Source organism: Lissotriton helveticus, chromosome 8 (assembly GCF_964261635.1).
Source record: "Lissotriton helveticus chromosome 8, aLisHel1.1, whole genome shotgun sequence".
NCBI classification, from domain to species: domain Eukaryota; kingdom Metazoa; phylum Chordata; class Amphibia; order Caudata; family Salamandridae; genus Lissotriton; species Lissotriton helveticus.
Window position 1 is genome coordinate 1,488,291,331 of NC_136069.1, and position 23,070 is coordinate 1,488,314,400.

Below are 23,070 nucleotides of genomic sequence, written 5' to 3' on the forward strand. Positions count from 1 at the left end.
CTTACATTCCAGACAATTCAAAGCCCCTTGAGAAAGTTATTAGGAACATAACTGATATTCACAAAGAGATCGAAGACTTGAGTAGAGAAAATGTCTGGGAAAAGGTGGGCCACGGAATGAGTGAAGTTGGAGGGTGGATTTCCACCCTAGGCAAAAGCTTTGTGTGGTATATACTAAAACCTGTCATCATAATATTGATCTGTGGGATCATATTGTGGGGATTGGTGAGGGTATTCAAATGGTACAGAGCAAGAAGGTCAGAAAGGGCCCAGAGAGAGCAGCTGCAGAGATTGGCTGCCATACAAGATAATCAGTACAGGAGTCTGAGGGCTCTGGAAGCGCAGAGACAAGTTATGCTAGCAATAACTGCAGTTTAAATGTTAGTGATGACCCCGAGAGGTCATCAAAGGGGGGAACTGAGAGAGCGCAAACTGACCTAAATGTATGAGTGCATCACACTTACCGTAGTAAGCACAAATCATGAGGAGAAATGCCATGAGTGCTAATAGTATCTGCAATTATATTCTGAATGTATAGCTAATGTAGAGATTTAAGTAGAAGTGGAACTAATACAGAAATGTGTGACACTATATGATTTTATTAGATGTGATTATTCCTGAATCCATGTCGTGTAGCTGTTAAAATGTAAGATGGTATGTGGTTAAACGCAGAATGTGGTAGGCCTCAGGGCCAGAGCTAAAAGGGAAGGTGTTTCTTTTCACGACATAGATTGTACTAATGTTTTGGTCATTGAATTAATGGGCCATGATTTATAGATGTGTTTACTGAATAATAGAATAAGAGTATTAACATGCTTTAATTAATGAAGAAGTTGAATGCTATAATTATTATGAGAAATGCTGTAGGCCTGAAATGTTTTAACGTTGGTTTACACGTGCATGTCTGGGCCAAGAAATGTTGCGAACCTTTTTGGAAGTCTATGAGAGTTGGGATCTTGGCTGCAGATGTCTGTCTGCAAGAGAAAAGGGGGAATCCAATTATAAATAAAATGAATAGAGGTCTGTTCAGTAGACGGCCCAGACATGGAGGAGGGTTCCGGAATGTTTAAGGGGTATCAGCGGGCCGGAGAAGAGTCTGAGAAGCAAGGTCAACTCCAACGTATGAGGCCCAACACAAAGCAGCATGGAAAAAGCCAGAAGCTACACCACGTGAGGGGCGTCTCGCGAGGGGCGTCTCAAATGTTGTTGACTGTTTTGTATTAGGGACAGCACCCTTGGGTGGAGTTAGAGCAGATACCTGAGGACCCTTTAGAGAGCGGATGGGTAGGCAGAGAGGGGTCATGACTGGAGAACTATAGGTTTTCACCAAGAGACTTAGAGTGAGTGACTTCCCTTGGGGGTCATTCACTGCTGACACCTTTGTTAGGTTGGGATTTGGTTAAGTAGGGATACCATCTAGAGCAGGGTAGGGACAGCCTAACCTGTGCGTTTTCCTCCAACTTAAATGAAGGAGAGATATGCGTCAATGCTGATAGCTTTATTATTCTTAGAACTTGTGTTAGTAATTTCCGTTGCTCGTCTGAGGGCTTTCAGAGAGCACATGTATGTAGTTGGACCTGTGTATCTCGTGAATCTCATTCTGAGATGCCTGTATTTGCAGCTTATCCTATCCTTACAATAAACTTTTGAAAGCTAGAAGTTGTTTGTGATCTTTGGGAGCGAAGTCCTTTATTGGGTGAACTAGCTTGGTAAATAGATGCACTTTCTTCCTCAAAGACAGGCAACAAAGGTTCAGTCGACCAGATCGAGGTTTGGATCAATAGTGATAAGGTATCGATCAAAATCTCGCCCTTCCACTTTCATTGGTTTTGAAGGACTGACACTGTTTCTGTGCGGGGCTGGTGCGAGACAAACAGAATACCCTCATGTTACGTTCCATTTACTGCCATCATTTCTTGCAAGCTATCTCATAATAACTTTATTCGGAATGTTTTTATCGATCCATAAAAGTGCATAAAATATGAAGAGAAAATATTATATATAAGATTACAAATTTCTCTCAATAGATCCAAAAAAGGACATAAAATAGAGAATACATCTTGTATAAAATTAAACCTTCTTGCAAACTAAAACATACTGTCCTACTGAGGACATTTCTTAGTCATGTGTGAAGCCTGTAGTATTTTATGTCCCGGATTCCCTCACTTATTGTTACTCTTCCAAGTGCATTTAAAGTACCTGAGGAGTGTAACTGAGCGAGCCAGACTTCAGAAGATGCATCGAAACTGATCCAGCTCCATTTTAAATGAATGCAATTAGGCCCCAATTTGAGCAGTGTGCATTAGAATTCCATTGTGGAATTCTGCCCCATATAATTTATATTTTAGTTAGTGTCCCTGCACCTGAGTTTCTAGTCGGTAATATAGCTTTAGTAAAGACCTGCATTCAGGGCCAGACAGGGAACCCAAAACAGCCTTGGAAATTATGGGAGGAACATATAATGCTGCCCTGGCCAGGTGACATCTTCCCCTTTCGTCACCTTCCCCCACCACTCCCTTTCCCCAGCCCAGCATAGGCACTGTAAGTGGGAGTTTTTGACAATGCTGCAGCACACCCAAAGTTAACACGCTGGAGTTCAAAAGGTGAATGAGCATTATGGAGGTGTTTACAATGTGTTTTTATCCTGTCACATTAGTTGTGTGTTCAAATGCAGAGGTCACATGTCAGGCTATGGCTTCTGACAAAGAGCTGCTTATTCTTTTAACATGGAGAGGGGTTTCTTTTCTTTAACTACAAAGGGAGAAGATTTTCTAAAGTGAACTATGTGACAGTCTTGCTGAGGTACAGGGAGTGTGAAAGGAAAGTCTGTAGGATGTACATTTTATTCTAAGGCACAACAGCATTTAAATACATGTAAACGAACTGTACAAATATTCCAAAATTTATCAGCTATTAGGATAGCACACAAGCACATTATTTGTAATTCTGAATTGTGATGGAAACACAAAGATTTTATTAGGATCAAAACAAATCAAGACAGTTTTCTTGGTGATGTGCAAATAAATATTTGCTGATACCCTATTTCCACATATTATTGTTTGTGTACTATATAGTTTTATGTGTAAAAAATGCATGTCTGTGTAAATGTGGTGACCATTTCAATGGAAAGTGTGATGTAAATGACAGTGCACTACCTCACCATGCTCTAGTAATATATTTGTGACAGTGGGATCCAAAATGCACTACAAGCAACATACTACACCCGCACCACTCACCTGCTGAATTGGTGTGCCTCATTCAGTATACGTCTTCTTTATGTGATGCCTTGACTTTTCACAATCCCTATGACTTCAAAGATGTAACATTGATGGCAGCACCTCCACTCTGAAAATTGTTCCAGCACCACTGCTGCCCATCATAGCAGCCCTCAGAGACGTTTACCACGAGTAGGTGTTGAATGTCTGCATTAAACCCTTTTGAATTGGGAATTTGATGTCTAATATTATCCGGACAAGACGGTTCCATGCAGTTATTCCCCATTCCATGAGCTCTATCTCCTAATTACATGAATTCATATGGATCTTATGGCTGAAATTGTAAACTCCAGCCACTTGAAAACTCCTCATGGTAATATGCTTCACTTGCAATTAGGCCCTTGCAGTGAAAGACATAGAAATGATGTGTCTTCAACGTGTGTAGATAAGATTGCTTAAAAGACTAATCTCAAGGGGTAAATCCGTGAATGATCATGTAGACAGAAGGAACTTAGGGGCATATTAACAAGATGTGCGTTAAAAAACGCACATCGCACATTTCACTATCGCCGGATTATTTCGCCGTGTTAGCGCGTCATTATCAACGTGCAACACGTAGGCGATAGTAAATCCTGCGATAGCCGGCGATAGTGAACATTAGCGCGTGAAAACAAGCGTTGTTTTCACGCGCTAATGTGTGCCTTGATAATATGGGGGGTGGATTCAGTTTTATGATCCACACCCCCATGTTATCAATGTCTAACGCCTGGTCAGGGCAGGCGTTGGGAGACCTGCGATAAACGAGTTTATCGCAGGTCTTTCCCTCCCAACGCCTACCTTGGTGATAGGGTGTTCCCACCTCCAACCACATTTTACATGTGGTTGGACGTGGGAACGCCCACTTTGCATGTCATTAGCGGTGTTTCTCGCTGACATGCAAAGTGGGCTTGAGGCAGGCGTTGCAATGCCCTTGTTAATAGGGCGCTGGAAGTATCGCCGCTTTCTCTGCGAATTGTGCCGAGAAAGCGGTGATACTTCAGCTTGTTAATATGCCCCTCAGTATTATAGAGAACCCAAGCCGGGTGCTTCTGGTTATGTGGGGCACAAGAAAGATTAACACTAGGGTGAGGCCCAGGGGGATGCTTTTAGGAATGTATGCACAGTGGGATCATCAACTATTCAGACTTTCAAACAACTCTGAGAGAAAGTTCATAATTTTCTTGCAGACACATATATAGTTTACCCCTCCAAATAGTCGTGGTGATGACAGGACTTACCTGCTATGCTCACTTCATAAGTTATTGGGCTGGTATGAAAAAGTTCCAATGGCTGCATTGAGCTCCGAGTCCACCGCTGAAATGTTAAGTCGATATGCAGGGTGCAACATATCTCTTGTGAGGGTATCTAGGCGCTGGAGCAGGAACATTTGCAAAAAATTACACACCTACATTTTGTGTGAAAAACATCTGGAGAAAGTGTACAAATTGGATGGGGTGGGAGAAATGATTTCCCTGTCAGGAAAAAAATCCCCTGATTGAAAAAGTAAGACAAACATGAGGGTTCATGCTGCTCCTGAACCCTAGCCAAAAACAAGGAGGTGTATTACCAGCACAAAACCCAGCTATTTAGGGTTACGTATTATATTGGTGTTGGTGGATTTTTGTCTGTATGTGTATCCTAAGTAAAAGGTAACCACAGAAATTATTAGGTTAAGTCTACAATTTATTATTTTACTCTTGTTTGTGAATTGTCCCTGCATTTTTCAGTTTGGGGCAGGTTGATTCCTGAATTAAAGGGCCGAAATTGCCATTCTCCACTTTGGCATTTACCAGTGGGCTAAAAGTAAGGGGGTTGCTTTCGGAGCAGCTATGTTGCCATTACCTAGGTATGTCCCCATAACCCCGTTTTAGCCCTGCCTTGAACACTTTTGCCAAGGCTAATTTTGGTTCCCAATGCGGCCCGGCTAAGGTACAATTCACATGCGAGCCCTTGATGAAATTTCCATTATGCCGGTGTAATCTTGCAAAAATTTGACAATTTTGTATTAAGTCATGTTGCACTCTTCACTGAAAAAATATAGCGCTTGCACATGGGTACAATGCGAAAGACCAGGGACCAGATGTATGAAGCCGTTTGCGATTCGCAAACGCCGGAATTCGCAGAATTCTGGCGTTTGCGAATCGCAAACTGTGTTTTGGTATGTATGTGCAAAATCGCAAAATAAGGAATCGCAAAAATTGTGATTCCTTATTTTGCTCAAGCATTTAAGGAATCGCAATTTTGCGATTCCTTAAATGCTATGCATCAAGCATTTTTTGGGGGGGAATCCACATTAAGAAATCGCAAATTACCACCAACTTGTAGTTGGTGGTAATTTGCAATTTATTTTACAAATGCACTTTTTGGCATTTGTTAAGGTGCCATGTGGCGCTCATACATGACCTTAGGGCATGTATGTGCGCCATATGCGCACACATGTAAGTTTCAGGGGTGCAGCAGGGTGTCCTTTGGACACCCCTGCACCCTTGAAATTATTCTCAATTTGCGATTAGCAAATTGCGAATCGCAAATTGAGAATAACTTCACATTCCTTCCTATGGGCCTCCTGGCCCATAGAAATGAATGGGAAATTATTCCTTAATTGCGATTAGCAATTTGCTAATCACAATTAAGGAATTTTAAGAAATCACTTAAAAATAGCGAATTTCTACATACATCCCAATTTGCAATTCCCAAATAGCGATTTCTTAAAAATCGCTATTTGGGACTCGCAAATAATGGGGATGATACATCTGCCCCCAGATTGCAAGCAGCTGCTGTTTGCACTATGTTTGAGTTTTTAGCTTCTTTTAGCGCAAGATTCAGCTGCGCTTCAAAAAAGGATGCGGGGATCCTTTTTGTGGTAAGATATAGCAATACATGACAGTTTCGCATTGCATGTTATTATGTGCAATTTCGCATAATTTCCCCAAAATTTCACATAATTATGCAAATATTTTTTTAATGCATTTCAGACTCCCCTACAATTTACCCAAGTAGCCTCCCAGTTTCCTCCACACATTCTCGCCTCCCCACACAGCAAATATATGGTGCACTGAAGTTCTGAATATTTTCTTTTTCTCGCACCGGTTGGGTGTTATAGGAGATGTTTATTAAGTAGAACTCAGCAAGTTGTTTTAGTCAGGCTGTATTCTTGATCCCTATTTGACAGCAATTTCTATTTGCTTGAATATGAAACTACGATTTGGCAAAGTGAACAGCGAAAACCTCCACAGAGAACCAGCTGCAAATAAATAATATTATTACTTTTCTGTTGACACATATTTGTGTATGCATCTGCAGGTGATAACATTAATTTTGCTTCCAGTCAGATTATGTTAGAAAGTCAGCAACAGGCACTGAAAGCAATTTCTTCCAAAGATGTTGGTGTGATGAATGTCTTTTCTTTTCAAGAGATGAAGCAATATGTATGCTCACACACATCCCTCTGTTATATGATGAATCATGTGTCCACCAGCCTGACTGAGACTGCCTCCTTCAAATGACATTGACAAATTTAAGTCAGGTCCCAGTTCTACAGTTCTTGGTTGGGCTGTTTATATATTTTGATCCCAACCTTTGCTTCTGTTCGGTATGATTTACACAAATAAGGTATTAACAGATATAAATGATTCAATTTAGGGACTTCTTTATTGAACTATTGTTTCTATGTATTAGCCTAGTCCTTACGATAGTGAGTAACATTGTAAATGTAATTTTGTTATCTCCCCACTAACATTCTGACTCTCAATCAAAAGCACTTGAAATAAAATATCATGTATGAAAATTGAAAATACATTAGACTGTGCATGCCATTTCAGCAACATGTAGTATAAATCTATGTGTATTATAAGTGAACGTGAACAGATTTCATCCAAAGAGAATAACCTCTAAAAGCTAATAACCTAAAAATCTAAAAAAGCTATTGCAAGAAATTGGATTATTGGTTAAGGGGGGTGGAAGGCTCACTGAGGCAACAACCACAATCTTTGTATGGGGTGAACCAAAAAAGTCACTGAACTAACCGGTATTTAAATCTCTAGTAGCTTAGCACAAAAGCAATCAGGCTTAACTTATCATCAATGTGAAAAGCATTTATGCAGCACACAAACAATAATAAAGTGAAAACAGAACACAAGAAAATTTCCAAACCAGTTAAGAAAAATAGAGTAGATTTTAATAAATAAAATTGCACAAGAATGGCAAAACTCCAAGTAGTAGAACTGGAAATATTCAAATTCAAAGTTTTAGTGAAAATAGGGCTCAAAATCACAAAACCGCATTCCCGGTCATCTGGTCATGCTAGGCCGAGGGAAAGTCCAAAGTTCAGGCTGACCATGATGGAGTGCTGGTTGGAAACAGGGATCGGGTTAGTCCAGCTGAAAAAGTTACCTTCAAATTCCAATGCAAAGAGGTTCATTCGTGGCGGAGAAGGCCGCAAGGAGCAGGTAGAGCATCACAAATGGACACCTTCCTGCACATAAAAAATCATTCCCTGCAAAGCAGGCACCCTTGCACTATGGTGCAAGGGTGCTTGCATTGGCGCTAGGCAGCTAACTTTAGAGCCAGCACTAGCGAAAAACACAGCGGTGCCATATTGTAGTAAATATAGGGCAGCCCTGTGTTTTGAAAATGTCAGAGAGCGACGCTGTCAAATTCTGCGCCGCTCCATGCTCTGACATTTTGTTGTACATATGCCCCACAGTTTCTGGACAAATTGGGAATTACACCGAATTTATGATGATGCCTTTACTGTGGATTACTGAATTTCCAATAATTTTATAGAGTCTGTCTTTTATTACACTATTAATTTTTGTCTGTGCTTGAAATTGCTTGTTTTAACTTATTTTCAGGGTTGGGCTGCGACAAAAAATAGGTTTCTTCACCAAAATAAATAGACCCATTTAGCAAATAAGATAGCTAAAAAAGTGGCCCACATTGTGTGAATCAGGGCAGATTTAAACTTGTAAATACTCTGTGTATAGGATTTTTGCTATGAATGAGAGACTGCATGCATTTCTGCTTGTTGCCAGCAATGTTTATTGTAATATCAGGGAAATCAACAGTAAAACTGGTCATCCAGACCATAAAGATGGTCCACCAACAGCAAAGAAATAAGCCCACATACTGAATTACACTGCAGATCATAAACATCACCTGTGGCATTCACCATCCTTCTGCATCTTTATTTTTGTTTCTTCAGTAACTAACAGCACTGCAGTGACCACCATTTGGGGTGTTTTGAAATTCATGCTGGCTTGGCTTTGTCAATGTTTCTTTAGAAATATTTGCGATCATTTGTACAATCTGAGACTTATTTAACAAAGTAAAAGTTTGTCTGATCAACAACATCTGTTTGTTCAATGCTTTAGGATCTCCAGCTAGGATTCCTGCAAGCACTAAATCCAATGAATTTATGAAAAACTATATCAATTTACTTGTGTTGGTACTAACACTTCCTAGTACTCATTATTGCTACTTAGGAACAGGTGCATTGAGTATCATCTATAAAGATTTCATGGCCAAGAAAATTCATAATCTTAATATGAAATGTAATGGGAATTGATATATCTTAAATTCATTTGATCATTTATTTTGTTTTCTCAGGTAACTATGGAGAAAGTGGAATGGAAGCCTTCAAAGATATGTCAGCAAAGGAAGGAATCTGCATTGCTCACTCCTACAAGATTTACAGCAACGCTGGGGAGCAAAGTTTTGACAAGCTGTTGAAAAAACTCAAAAGTCATTTGCCCAAGGCCCGAGTTGTTGCATGCTTCTGTGAAGGCATGACTGTGAGGGGAATGCTAATGGCCATGAAGCGTCAAGGGTTGTCAGGAGAGTTCATGCTTCTGGGCAGGTAGGTCTTGCAGTTATTAATATTATATAGTGTTTACCAGACCCTCAGCAGGTTTATACGTGACTTAACTATACATAATGTAATATTATCTATGTGTTCATTAGTTAGTTTCATGGAAATTATGGTGTTTTAAATCGAGGTACTTTAGCATGTATTTCAAGATTAGAATATGCAACACTATAAATATCCATTTAGTAGCAAAACTTGTATTAAGATATTTTTCTTGAGGACTACAGTTTATAAAATAAATGTCACTCTAAAGTCAGTTTTACCCATATCCATATAGAATATTGTAAACAATGTTCTGCTATTTTTCTAGATAATTATATTTGAATAACTATGACCAAAATGTGAAATAAATGATTCAGGCGTCACTACATGCTACTCTGTCAATTGAATAACAAGAGTTGGCTTACTAAAATATGCAATTTCTGGCTTAAAAACTCACAACCTTTTTTAGGGCATGATAATATATGGGTTTTTCATTAACACATCTAAAACACGTATATTTGTTTTAACTTTTAAATATTTTCACTCTTTTTTAAATGGTTTTATGGTTAACTTACCATTTCTAAAATGTTCAGGTAATTGTAAATATTAGGAATTTAAAAAAAATATCTTTTTTAGAAGATTTAAAAAGTGGAATTATAGCAAAAATATCTACAAATTATTTTCATATTGAAATGGACTAGGGAAGTGCTCCTCAAATGGCCTGTTTGTATCCCTATGATTTTTTTTTACAGCGGTACACATAGCTGTACAGGTTCACCAATGTCACATACATTTTTTTAATCCGCTAAGGTACTTTGCTACTTATGGATATATGCAAATTCTGGTCTAGTCTGTATGCTGGTTTTGTCAGCCGCTATAGGGAATGACAGGCATGGCACCATTTCCATTTTCAGGGATGTGAGCCTGTGCCATTCATGGTTGAGGGACTATGTTTTGTTTTAGATTGTAGAAAGGTTTAGCAACCATTTTTTCTAAGTCACTTGTTGAGAGTTATGGATTTTATTTGGAGTGATGAGATCATGTTATTGGTGCTTCACTTTCTCGTGATAACAAACCATCAGAATAAAAACACCTTTTTCAAGTTTGTCTCGCAAAAGGTATTTATAGATATGCTGATAACACCATGAAGAACCTTGTCTACCCGAACCTGCAATTGCACCCAACATTTGAACATTTCCTCCGATACTGTTGGACTCTATTTACTGTTTCAGACTATACCTATCTGTAATAAATTGCTTCACTGACAATGATAGCATGTTTTGTTTTGTTCAGAGTTTACACCTAATTCCTTAAGTAGTTCAAGCAATCTGCAGGGCAGCTTTATGTTGTATGTATTTTGTTGTTACTTATACTGATGATTGTAAATTAGCCATTTAAAGTAAGCAGTGCAAAAGGTAAATGTTGAACCCAGGATGGAATTAATGTGTAATGTTTTGAACTACAAAAGGTTATGAATTTTCTAGTGGGATAATAGAGGCAAGAACTGACAGGCGATGGTGTTTTCAAGTTTTACCAACCTAGTTTGCTACAGAGTGGTGCTACTGTTGGTCAAATTGAATTTCTCTTTTTCATAAAGTAGACCATTGTGTAATAAATATAGATGTTAGATGTGAATTAATATACATACAATGAGTTAACATGTTAATTCTGTGGGTGAATGGTGCCCAAAAACTCCATTTCAGCGTTCATTCCATCCAAATCGGAGTTTCAGGTGTAGATGGTTTGGATATCTAGTGTTATAACATATTGCTTGAGTATGATAGCGCTTAGCACATTTAGGGTGGAAGCATTCACTTCATCAGTAGCTGAGGTATTCAATAGGTTTGGAGAATTATGCTGATTGTGTTGTTTAACAATTTCTCATGGTTGATGTTCATGTTTGAAGTTGGTGAGGAAATTAAATTCATTAAATTGTTGTGACTGTTGCAGTCTAAACCAGTAGGAGGCCATCACTGCAATGGAGGTGAATCAGAGGATTTGTGAGTTATGTGACATGACATCTGTGCTCCAGATTTGCATAAATCAATTGTTGCTCCGCGGGCTATCCTTTGTCCTATTGCAGCTGTTGTTTCAGGACATGATTCTCTATGCTAAAAATAAAAGGTAGTTGCAGATAAATATAAAATACATAGTTTGAGTTATAATTTCTATAAGTGTATCTTGTTGTTAATTCCCTGCAGATGGGCACACTAATTGGTAATCACAAGAATGCTGATGTGACATAGGGCCTTACTTGAAGTTCGGTGGTCAGGGTACTCCATCACAAACGTGGCGGATATCGCCCATCCACTTCACTACAAGTGCACTATAATCAATGGGTCTTGTAATAAGGAAAACAAGACATCCACAACATTTGTGATAGAGGCCCTGTCAGTCAAACTAACTAAGGCCTATACTCTTCTAGTAATGCTGATGTCCTACAGAATCCCAGGAGTAAGCCATAAGAACTGAATTCCACTTTTATTCTTGACAAACTGCGAGAATTTAGTAGCAAGTCAGGAGTAATATATGAGTAGGTTTTAGACATGGGGTCTCTAGTTGGAAGAGATTTGCACCCTGTCAAAGTAGGGACCACCACCCTAGTCAGGGTAAGTCAGATACATACCCTAAATTGACCTGCGCTCACCTTCTGGTAGCTTGGCACAGAGGATTCAGGCAATGTGTAAAGTTTTCATGTAACACTTAAATTACAGCAACTCAATGAAAACACCACGAAAATCCACACAGGTTTAGAGAAATAAATAATAGTTATGTGAGTAAAACAAGATAAAAACAACAACATTCCCATAAGTAGAAGACAAGATATGAATTTATAAAGATTAAATTAAAAAAACATTGCTTAGAAGTAACTAGTGGTCAAAAGGTTACTTGAGGTCGCAAGGAATAGGTGCAAATTCAGAGTTCAGGCTGACTGCGATAGAGAGCAGACTGGCTGCAGAACCCATGCAGGGTCTGCTGAAAAAGTACCTTGTATGTAGCAAAGCGTCAGCGGCGAGGGCAAGCTGCGTCGATATTTTCCACGCAGTCAGGTCACTGCATCGTCGTCGGCACCATTGAATGGGAAACAATGCATCATTGTGGAGCCATGCAGATTGTCATCATCGAGTTGTGCAGGTTGTCGATTCTTCATTGAGTATCCTCTGCGTTCGCATCAAAGAGGGGATGCAGCGGAAATTCTCAAGCAGTCAAGACAATGAGGTGGTTTTTGCAGAAATCAGCTGCAGAACCCACTTCAGAGGCCCAGGACTGGAGGGTAGGACTCACAGATGGTCAGCAGCACCAGGAGGATTGCAGATAGTCTTTTGTGTCACTGAGACTTCAGAAAACAAGAGGCAAGCCAGCAAGCCATTGGAGTCACTCTGGGTTCAAGTGAGAGGGTACAGTCCTTGTCCTCAGCAGAGAAGAGGTCAGTAGGCAGCAGGACAGCTCAGCAAAGCAGAGAAAAGCAGTTCCTCACAACAGTCAGTCTCAACAAAGGGGCAATCCTTTCAGCACAGCAGTCTTTACTCCAGCAGAGTTCTTCCTAGGTCTAGTAGGGTACTAGTTTTGTAGGGCTAAAGTGCAAAAGGATCCCTTTCAGCCCAGCCTTGGTTTCAGACTACCAGTAGGGGGTAAATCAGCCCTTTGTGTGAGGGTGTAGGACACAACCTATTTAGATACAAGTGCAAACCACCTCTCCCCTTCCTTCCCAGGAAGGCCATCAGTATGCAGATGAATGCAGATGGATCCACTATCACACCCAGCCCTTCCTGTGTTTTGGCTGTCTAGAGGAAATGGACAAAGTATAGCTGTCACACAGCCCAGACATGTATTGGAGAAAGGCTGCAGGCACAGAAAGCAAAGTTAAGAGCAGAGAAATGTCTAGGCCTGGGTGAAAAATTCTGCTCCGCTCACAGAATTCACGGAATTTGGAAGCTTTGCGTTTCGTGGAGAACGTTGAGTCCCTGATAAATTCTGCATTCTGCTTTGTGGCAGAATTTAATGTCAGTTGACACACTTGAGCCGGGATTTTGCACGAACTGGCAAGTAATGCAGAGTGCTTGCGAGTGGCAACAAAATTTGCCGGCTGCCAGTGAGACTTGCCGACCACCCCTGAGCACTTGCGAGATTTGCTGCCACTGGCGCGGCCTTGAGCTGCGCCTGCGACATACGGCACCTTTTTTCTGAAGATAGCAAGAGAGCGCCAGTGACTGTGGCTGAATCTTGAGCAGATTTTCCCCTTGTGGTGCCATTTGGTTGTAATTTTGAGCATGATCACGTTGCCAAATGCCACTAACGGAGCGCAAACAGGCACGTTGAGCAGCTCTGCCCACCTACGGAATTTTGCGGAGCCTCACTGAGTTTTTGGGGCACTCCACGTAATTCTGCATAGCAGAACTCTGTGAGCTCTGCCCAGGCCTAGGAATGTCCACTTTCTAAAAGTGGCATTCCTTAAATAGCAATGTAAAATCCAACTTTACTTTACCATTAGAGAGGATTTATCCACACCAATTCAAAGAGATTAAATATGAGGTAGCTACTCCTTCTTAGGCCTGGGCGGTAAATTCTGTTCCGCTCACGGATTTTGCAGAATATGCGTAATTTCGCGTTCCGCTGAGAAAGCGAAATTGCCCATAATTCTGCGTTCCGCGGCTTTGCAGAATTTTTTGCTTGTTCACCTTCTCAAAAGGCGTGTTCGCGGAATTTCTGTGTGTTCGTAGAGATTTTTACCATTTCGCAGAACTTTGCGTAGCAAATTCCGCCCACCCCTACTCCTTCCCAATCAAGAATTACAGCTTAAAAGACGTTTTAAGCAATCCCCAATGCAAGCATATGGGAGCAGTGGGCCTCACAGCAGTGAAAAACAAAGTAACTGTTTGTTACTATCAGGAAATGCAAAACTTAAAAGTACATGTCCTGCCTTTTAGTTTCACAGCACCCTGCCCTTAGGGACTGATTTAAGGTAACTTAGGTGTATTAAAAGGGGACTTTAGGGCTTGGCAAGTGGTTTTAAATGCCAAGTCGAAGTGCCAGTAAACTGCATACAGAGTCACGGCAATGGCAGGCCTGAGATAGGTTTGAAAGGCTACTTGTGAGGGTGACACAACCAGTGCTGCAAGCCCACTAGTAGGATTTAGTATACAGGTATTGCGTACATGTTAAACCAGTTTACAAGGGACTTAGAGGGAAGCTAAATCAGGTATACACCAATGTCATTATGTTTAGGGGAGAAGCACATGCACTTTAGCACTGGTTTGCAGTGGTAAATTGCTCGGAGTCCTAAGGCCAACAAAAACATACAGCAAAAAGTGGACGGAAGCAGGCATAACGTTGGGGGACGACCACTCTACGGATGATAGGTCCAACAGTAGATCAAGCATACAGTAAACTAAACTTTTTGTTTATGGGTATAAAATCTTCAAATGGAATGGAAGTGAAAGAGAACACTAAAGTCATGGTTGCTTAAATGATTGCTTGAACTTAGTACAATGGTGAGAATCTGATTTCAAAGTTAATGGTATCTCGTGTATGGCTTTGTATTTTGTTACTAGTGCTTTAACCGCATGCGCGCTGCGCGTTTATCCGCTGTGCGCTGAGAATCGCGGAATCCTGCGGTTCATGACGAGCAGCTCGTCATGAGCGTACGAGAGGTGTACCTCATGACGAGCTGAGCTCGTCATCAGCGTGGAAGGGGTTGAGATGTTTTCTACCAAACTGGAACTGTTTTCATTCAGTGTCCTAGACATCCTCATTTCCCTCTTTATGTTCTTTGAAGAAGAATGGTAAACATGCCAGATGTTGGTCCCTTATCTGAAATCTAGTCAGTTCATGATTCCCGCCCGTTCAGGGTATTTGTTAATTGTTTTACCTTACGCGTTTCTGTACAATACGTTTTTTTGTGAGTGCCCTGTGTGTTTCCTTTATGTGGTATTTGTTCTGAATAACAATCCCTCTTTGGCAGTAGGATTGATGAATATTCATTTGTTACCCCGCAATAATCTCATGTCTCTCTTTTCACATACTACGTTGTACAGATGCTTTTCTGTGCAGCTGATGTGAGAAGAATATGTAGTATTTGACATTAGCACCCTGAATTGAATGCCTGAATGGAATGCTGCGGCTGGCTCAGACTATAACAGTGCTGGCATTCATGCCTGGTATATGCCTGGGAGCATCAGTCCACAACTATATTATAGCTTCAGAATGGTACATTTGGACCTTGAGGGAGCCTGGAAAATCTAAAGCATCTTATACAGACAATTTAATTCCCATTCCCTGACGTGTGGCATAAATATGTTGTAATGAGGATAACAAATGCGACATTGCACACAAAGATAGTGCTGTAGACAATTTTGCGAACAACCTCCAAGGATTTTTCCAACCAGATACCAAGAGTAGGATATACGCGTGATAAGTGCAAAATGGCATTTAACAGAGACTAACGTGTTAGCCTCATTTTATCTGATTGAATGTTTGCTGCACAGAAGATTCACTGAAAACACGTAATTGTATGAGTACCCCCTTGATTTTAAGTTGATATTGTTAATCCAATCACAATCATTTCCGAGTGCTTTTGAATTTGAAATAAAAGTATTGGTTATAAGTAAAGAATTATAAAGCGATCAGTGGCTGCCTTGGTAGTTAAACAGTAACATTAAATTGGGACCTAATCTGCCTGTATGAAAGTGCAACTGCTGATTGTCATTAGTCACTACATAACAGCGAGAAAGCCCCATTAATTATGAAAAAATCAGAATGCCTTAAATTGAACAGAGAGAGACCCACCCACCACGAATTAAATATGATATTGTAGAATCACTTCAAAGTAGTTTACTTTCAAGTGCAAAGCTACCAGGTTTTACTACTCTTGTATCAACATCGTACCACTGCTTAATGAAAGATGTGCATTAATGGATTGAAAGAAGACATAATGATTGTCAGAGTTCAGAGGGAAATATCAGCGGTATAGATTTGTTTCTGAATGATGGGGAGAGTTCATACTAATGTTGATGATCTACAGAATGACACAAAATACTCAATATGTCTCAAGATAACCTACATTTTTGCCGCTGTCTTTGTAAGTTAGAAATAACAAAAATTGTCTTTACAAATTGTATCAAGATAAATTAGGACACACACACACTCCACCCCAAACCCATCCACCCTCAGACGCACACACGGAAAATTCTTGGAAAATGTGTGAAGAATACAATTCTTTCCAAAGAAAAAAAAATTAGGAAACAAATGTTGGCACCGATGTTATAGTTTAACCTTGAGGCTATCTGGTAAATAAGAACAATACAATTTATGGTGTAAAACCTGAACACAGGGAGTGTGAAAGTGATGTACAGTGAATTGCTCCAGCCGGAGACTGCAAATGGCGGAGTGTGAAAATGTGACACTTATAAGTTGAAGTGTTAGCTGAAGCGAGGTGGGAAGAAGAAGAGTCAGGGGCATTAAAGATCCAGCAAAAAAAAAAAAAAAAAAAAACTAAAAAACTATCTCGATTTTAAGGTGAACTAATAAACCACAAACTTCCCTCCTATTGCACAGCTCATGACTTTACACATGATCTCACAGATGACCCCGCAGATAATACTGATGACATTGCTGATGACATAATCTCTCCAGTGATGTACTACAGTTAGGAAACGGAATCTAGGCGCATGAGCTGGGCATTGTACAGGCTGGACATTGCCTACTGTTGTCCTCCAGTACCAACAGATTACAGCAACAGCCACATCTGTAGGAGGGTTGGTAGCTCCAAAGACGGATGCATCCTCTGTAAAGGATTGTATGACATAACATAACATCAACCTACAAAAGTGTCGCATCCACTACATTGCCTACCACCGCATCAGTAAAGCAAGTATATCATTATTATACTTACCTCTACATCCACTTACCTAGATGAACCTTCCGATGTAGTGGTTGGGTAAATTACGTGAATGAGACATTTGTGTTATGTGATATAATGCATATGATAATGTAGAGGTACACCATGCAGCAATCTGTTTTCTGGTACCATTGTCAAAGGTTCAAGTCCCAGCAAATGCACTCAGCCTTTCAAGTCAAAATGAGTACCAATAAGTTATGTAACGATAGGTATCTGTTATATGCCTTTTATGTGTAATGTGTAAAGCACACTGTCAGTCACTTTATCAATTGCATAGTGTATAGAGTGCATGACTTGCTGTCCTGTGTGTTGTTTGCTCAAGACTTGCCACGTTTCCTGTGCTACAAACACATTGAATGCCAGATAATTTTAATATATTGTCCACAGGGGGCTACTGGTAGATGATATATGCTTGCTATACCTTTGTGTTTAGATTGCCCATTGTAAGGTGCACAAGTACTGCACAGGTTCTAAATCCATGTGTGTGTAAAGAACATGCAGAACATGGCCCTGTTCTATATTCAGCTGTCAAATGGCATGTGTCCTAATTCATAGCCCATAACTACCTGCCCTCAAAACGAGTCTATCAGTCCATTAGTTACACACTATACTGGTGACCGGTGGGGGAATGTGGGGCGTGGGTAGTAGGTTCCTATAGCTTGTTATGCTATTAGGTATGGAGCAACTATTTTGTGTCATGTGATCAAAGAAAATGTTCGTTTGGTGTATTTGATCGCCATTTACAGCCAGTGCTTTTCTGCTGTCATCTTTCAAATACTTTGAGAAGTCACCACAGATAGCTGATCCCTTTATTGTATAAAGACCAGTAAATATGTTAACCGCTTCCGCGCTACCGCGAATTCCCGCTTGCGCTGGAATTTCAAAAATGCGCGGTTTATGACAGAGCCAGCTCGTCATCCGCGTAGCGCACGTAACGCCCATGACGAGCTGGCTTTGTCATTAGCGCGGAAGTGGTTAATGTGGATTACCTTTCATGAGATGTCTCTGATAGATGTGTTTGCCATTAGCTCAATAGGAGTTTGTTTCCTGTGGGTTTATCTACTTTAAATTACTCTGTGCAGGGCAATGTCTTCACAAAAACAGATCAAGGAGATGGGTATATATTGACCAATCTCGACAATTCTAATCTACAGTGGAGTGGAGTTGCATGATTAGGCTCTTGATTACAAGGGAGGTAGAAATGTTTCTATATGTAGGATTTTAATTAGCCCAAAGTTGAGGCTCCCTTAGCATTTATTTTATCAACGTGGCAGCATATAATTGATCCAAGCACCAAAAGGAAATGGCATATGTTCAATATTCAACAGATTTAATAGCAAAGTTCAGACATAACTACAAATCCACTGACGCAAGAACGTACGCCAGCCCAATATCTACATGTTGTTGTGGCAAAATAGTATTATTCATTTACAGGTTAAAAAATCTATACATTTTGTGATAAATAGGCAGGCTGGCCATCTTCAATATTCTCCTATTAATGTAAGTGGATTGAGTTGCCTCCTAGTATAAAAACCATGGTCGTCATTTAGGTGGTAATAGATACAAAAGAGGAAAGGGGGTCCTAGGGAAGTTTTAGAGACCAGCAAGGATTAGAGACAGCAAAGGGTACTTCTATGGGAGTCCCTTAGTTAGGACAAAATCCCATCACCCACCGAGGTGGCATGCTTCATCATCTGGGATTCTCAACTTGACGAGGGAACCTAGCCCCGTCAAAAACTGCAACACCCTCACTGGGATGTTTTTATTCCTACTCTGTAAAGGATATACTAAATCCTGCAGATGAAAAGACACTGAACTAGCTGGGAAACGGGCGCAGGGCAAAAAAAATGTGAGGATAGTGATGCTAAAACTAGCTACCAGGGGTAACAGAAACTTTATTGACTCGTTCCTAGTGCCAGGATTAAAAACAGGGCACCTGCAGTGTGAAAGAATAACTGCATGTGACTGACAAAACCAAGTCTACATGTTTCAGCCTAAAAGACCAAAAAGGTGTCAAAGCTTTTGTCAGGACCTTTTACGGATAAGAAGCCTCACCTCCGGTTCCAGCTCTGAGACCGCCCGGGGTACCGACGGAGAGAGCGATGCCTCCTCCCTGAGCGTTTGCCAAGTTGAGGTACGACCAGTAAATCGAGCACACCAAGATTGGGATTACTGGTGGTGTATTTACCTTTCTTTGTTTATCACCGTTCACTTTATATTTTTCGCAGTAGTACTTTTCTCTAAAGTCCTGACGAAAACCTTGAAACCTTTTTGGGTCTTTTAGGCTCAAACATGAGGCCTGGTTTCGTCTGTCACATGCAGTAATTATTTCACACTGCAGGTGCTCTGAATTCACTTGCGCTACCCCAGGCATTTTGGGGAATCAACGTCCATAATTAATACAACAGGTGAGTGGCCTGACTCACAAATCCCTGGCTGCAAATTTATCTCGGGGCCTTGTTATGGTAAATGCACATTTTCATTGTTTGCGCCAGGCGCACCTTTAAAAAAAAGGAGCACTAGGTGTAAACAGTGAAAATACACCCTCTAACCATGAATGCGCTGCCCCCAAGGCAGTCGCAAACTGGTGCTGCCCTAGGGGCAGCGCATTTGGGTGAAAAACAGAGTGGCTACTGTACAGCCACTCTGTGTTTTCACAGCGCAGGCGGCAGCCCGCCTGCACTTTTGAAGGGGGATTATAGATCCGCTTGCAAGCGCCTCAAAGGGGATGTCGGGGGGGTCCATGAGACCCCCTTTCTCCCCTCCCGAGGGCTGCCATCAGGGGGCGCACTGACAGTGCACCACCTTTTAGATGGCACACTCTCAGTGCTCCTCCTGAGGGCTTCTTTGCCTCTGCGCCCGCATCTGTAATATGGCACAGGCGCAGAGGCAACAGGATTCCCTCACTTGCATGGGCCACTCCCCACAGGGTCAAGACTGTTTTGCATATAGCTGGCAAAGTGAGCTAAAGAACAACGATGGATTCAACCCAGATCTGTGACTGGGGGTGAATGTCTGAGAGGTTTTAGTGCTCCATCCATCATCTCCTTGTGTTTGACCTCTGCTTTGTGTCGTAGATTCTAGTTGTCTGGATATCACATTTGTTAGAAATGGGGGTCTCTACACCTTTGTCCAAATAGGGACTCTTGCTTCTAGTCAGGATAAGGGGGTATATTCCTAAAATAACCCCTGTTCACTCCATTGGAAGCTTGGTACGAGCAGACAGGCTTTTTTTTGCATTTTTTTATCTCAGAGGAAGTGTGTAAAGCATTTGTGAACCCATACAGTAACACCGTGAAAACACTACAAATGGACACCATACCAGTTTAGAAAAATAAGTAATCTTTATCTACACATGACCAAACAACAAAAATCCACAATACAGTATCAAAAATATGACTCTCCAATGGTAGAACTAACTCAGTTCAATGTAGAAGGTAAATGCAACATGTTTCTCTCAAAGTACCTTGGATGTGTTACGCAAAGCAAACAAAATGGTCGCAGGGAAGGTGATGCGCCGTTCCTTACACTCAGGGGAGTGGATGCGTCTGTTTCTTACTGCAGCGCAGGGGAGGTGATGCATCGGTTCCTTACTGCATGGGGAGTTGCTGTGTCTTTTTCTTACTGCGGTCCATTGATGATGCGACAAGATGACACCTCGATCCGGTGCGATGCTACAAAGATGGCGTCTTGATTCGACTTGACGACTCGGATACATGCATGCCCGGTGGCCTTGCTTTGAATACAGGCACTGCGACTCGCTTCTTCAGTGATGCGGCAGGAGACGGTGGCAGCGTCCCTGATCCGCTTGCTGACACTGATACAGCGCTAACATCATTTTAATGTGGTAAAGCTGTTGTACATTTTATTCCTCACTTCATTTTGTGCCTGAGCACTTTTAAAACTGAAACGGATAATAATCTGTGTGCGTGTTGATTATTAACGAGCACCTACTAATGTGTAATATTTTAACGTGTTGATTACTAATGCGCTAGGTATTACCGCGCTGCCTTTCCCTTACCTGACATACTAGCAGGGAAACAGCCGCTAGCCAGGTTCTTGCCTAGAGACAGCGAGGAGTGGGGGCTCAACTCTCCTTCCTGTCCGCCTCGTTCCGAAGGGGAATTATTACCGTTGTGCGGAGGGCAGACAGGTGAGAGCCTTACAATGCTGGCACTTCCGGGATTCACTGGAGCGGGTAGCGCTCTAGTTGCTATTCCCAGGGGCTATTTAGGCTGAGCATCAGACACAGCGCGAATGCGGTAGGAGACGGTGGCAGCGTCCCTGATCCGCTTGCTGACACTGATACAGCGCTAACATCATTTTAATGTGGTAAAGCTGTTGGACATTTTATTCTTCACTTCATTTTGTGCCTGAGCACTTTTAAAACTGAAACGGATAATAATCTGTGTGCGTGTTGATTATTAACGAGCACCTACTAATGTGTAATATTTTAATGTGTTGATTACTAATGCGCTAGGTATTACCGCGCTGCCTTTCCCTTACCTGACATACTAGCAGGGAAACAGCCGCTAGCCAGGTTCTTGCCTGGAGACAGCGAGGAGTGGGGGCTCAACTCTCCTTCCTGTCCGCCTCGTTCCGAAGGGGAATTATTACCGTTGTGCGGAGGGCGGACAGGTGAGAGCCTTACACTGCTGGCACTTCCGGGATTCACTGGAGCGGGTAGCGCTCTAGTTGCTATTCCCAGGGGCTATTTAGGCTGAGCATCAGACACAGCGCGAATGCGGTAGGAGACGGTGGCAGCGTCCCTGATCCGCTTGCTGACACTGATACAGCGCTAACATCATTTTAATGTGGTAAAGCTGTTGGACATTTTATTCTTCACTTCATTTTGTGCCTGAGCACTTTTAAAACTGAAACGGATAATAATCTGTGTGCGTGTTGATTATTAACGAGCACCTACTAATGTGTAATATTTTAATGTGTTGATTACTAATGCGCTAGGTATTACCGCGCTGCCTTTCCCTTACCTGACATACTAGCAGGGAAACAGCCGCTAGCCAGGTTCTTGCCTGGAGACAGCGAGGAGTGGGGGCTCAACTCTCCTTCCTGTCCGCCTCGTTCCGACAGGGTAATTATTACCGTTGTGCGGAGGGCGGACAGGTGAGAGCCTTACACTGCTGGCACTTACGGGATTCACTGGAGCGGGTAGCGCTCTAGTTGCTATTCCCAGGGGCTATTTAGGCTGAGCATCAGGCACAGCGCGAATGCGGTAGGAGACGGTGGCAGCGTCCCTGATCCGCTTGCTGACACTGATACAGCGCTAACATCATTTTAATGTGGTAAAGCTGTTGGACATTTTATTCCTCACTTCATTTTGTGCCTGAGCACTTTTAAAACTGAAACGGATAATAATCTGTGTGCGTGTTGATTATTAACGAGCACCTACTAATGTGTAATATTTTAACGTGTTGATTACTAATGCGCTAGGTATTACCGCGCTGCCTTTCCCTTACCTGACATACTAGCAAGGAAACAGCCGCTAGCCAGGTTCTTGCCTGGAGACAGCGAGGAGTGGGGGCTCAACTCTCCTTCCTGTCCGCCTCGTTCCGACAGGGTAATTATTACCGTTGTGCGGAGGGCGGACAGGTGAGAGCCTTACACTGCTGGCACTTCCGGGATTCACTGGAGCGGGTAGCGCTCTAGTTGCTAATCCCAGGGGCTATTTAGGCTGAGCATCAGACACAGCGCGAATGCGGTAGGAGACGGTGGCAGCGTCCCTGATCCGCTTGCTGACACTGATACAGCGCTAACATCATTTTAATGTGGTAAAGCTGTTGGACATTTTATTCCTCACTTCATTTTGTGCCTGAGCACTTTTAAAACTGAAACGGATAATAATCTGTGTGTGTGTTGATTATTAACGAGCACCTACTAATGTGTAATATTTTAACGTGTTGATTACTAATGCGCTAGGTATTACCGTGCTGCCTTTCCCTTACCTGACATACTAGCAGGGAAACAGCCGCTAGCCAGGTTCTTGCCTGGAGACAGCGAGGAGTGGGGGCTCAACTCTCCTTCCTGTCCGCCTCGTTCCGACAGGGTAATTAT

General features: G+C 41.8%; 1 protein-coding gene across 3 annotated transcripts in view; it reads left to right on the plus strand.

The window, feature by feature from the left end:
• The window catches only part of GRM5 (glutamate metabotropic receptor 5), a 967,370-nt gene that overhangs the window by 191,235 nt on the left and 753,065 nt on the right, over window positions 1-23,070 (plus strand). For all 3 annotated transcript variants that reach the window (XM_078658429.1, XM_078658430.1, XM_078658431.1), the window contains exon 2: window positions 8,861-9,110. In XM_078658429.1, the coding sequence (XP_078514555.1) occupies window positions 8,861-9,110 (250 nt within the window). The remainder of the gene's footprint in view (window positions 1-8,860; window positions 9,111-23,070) is intronic.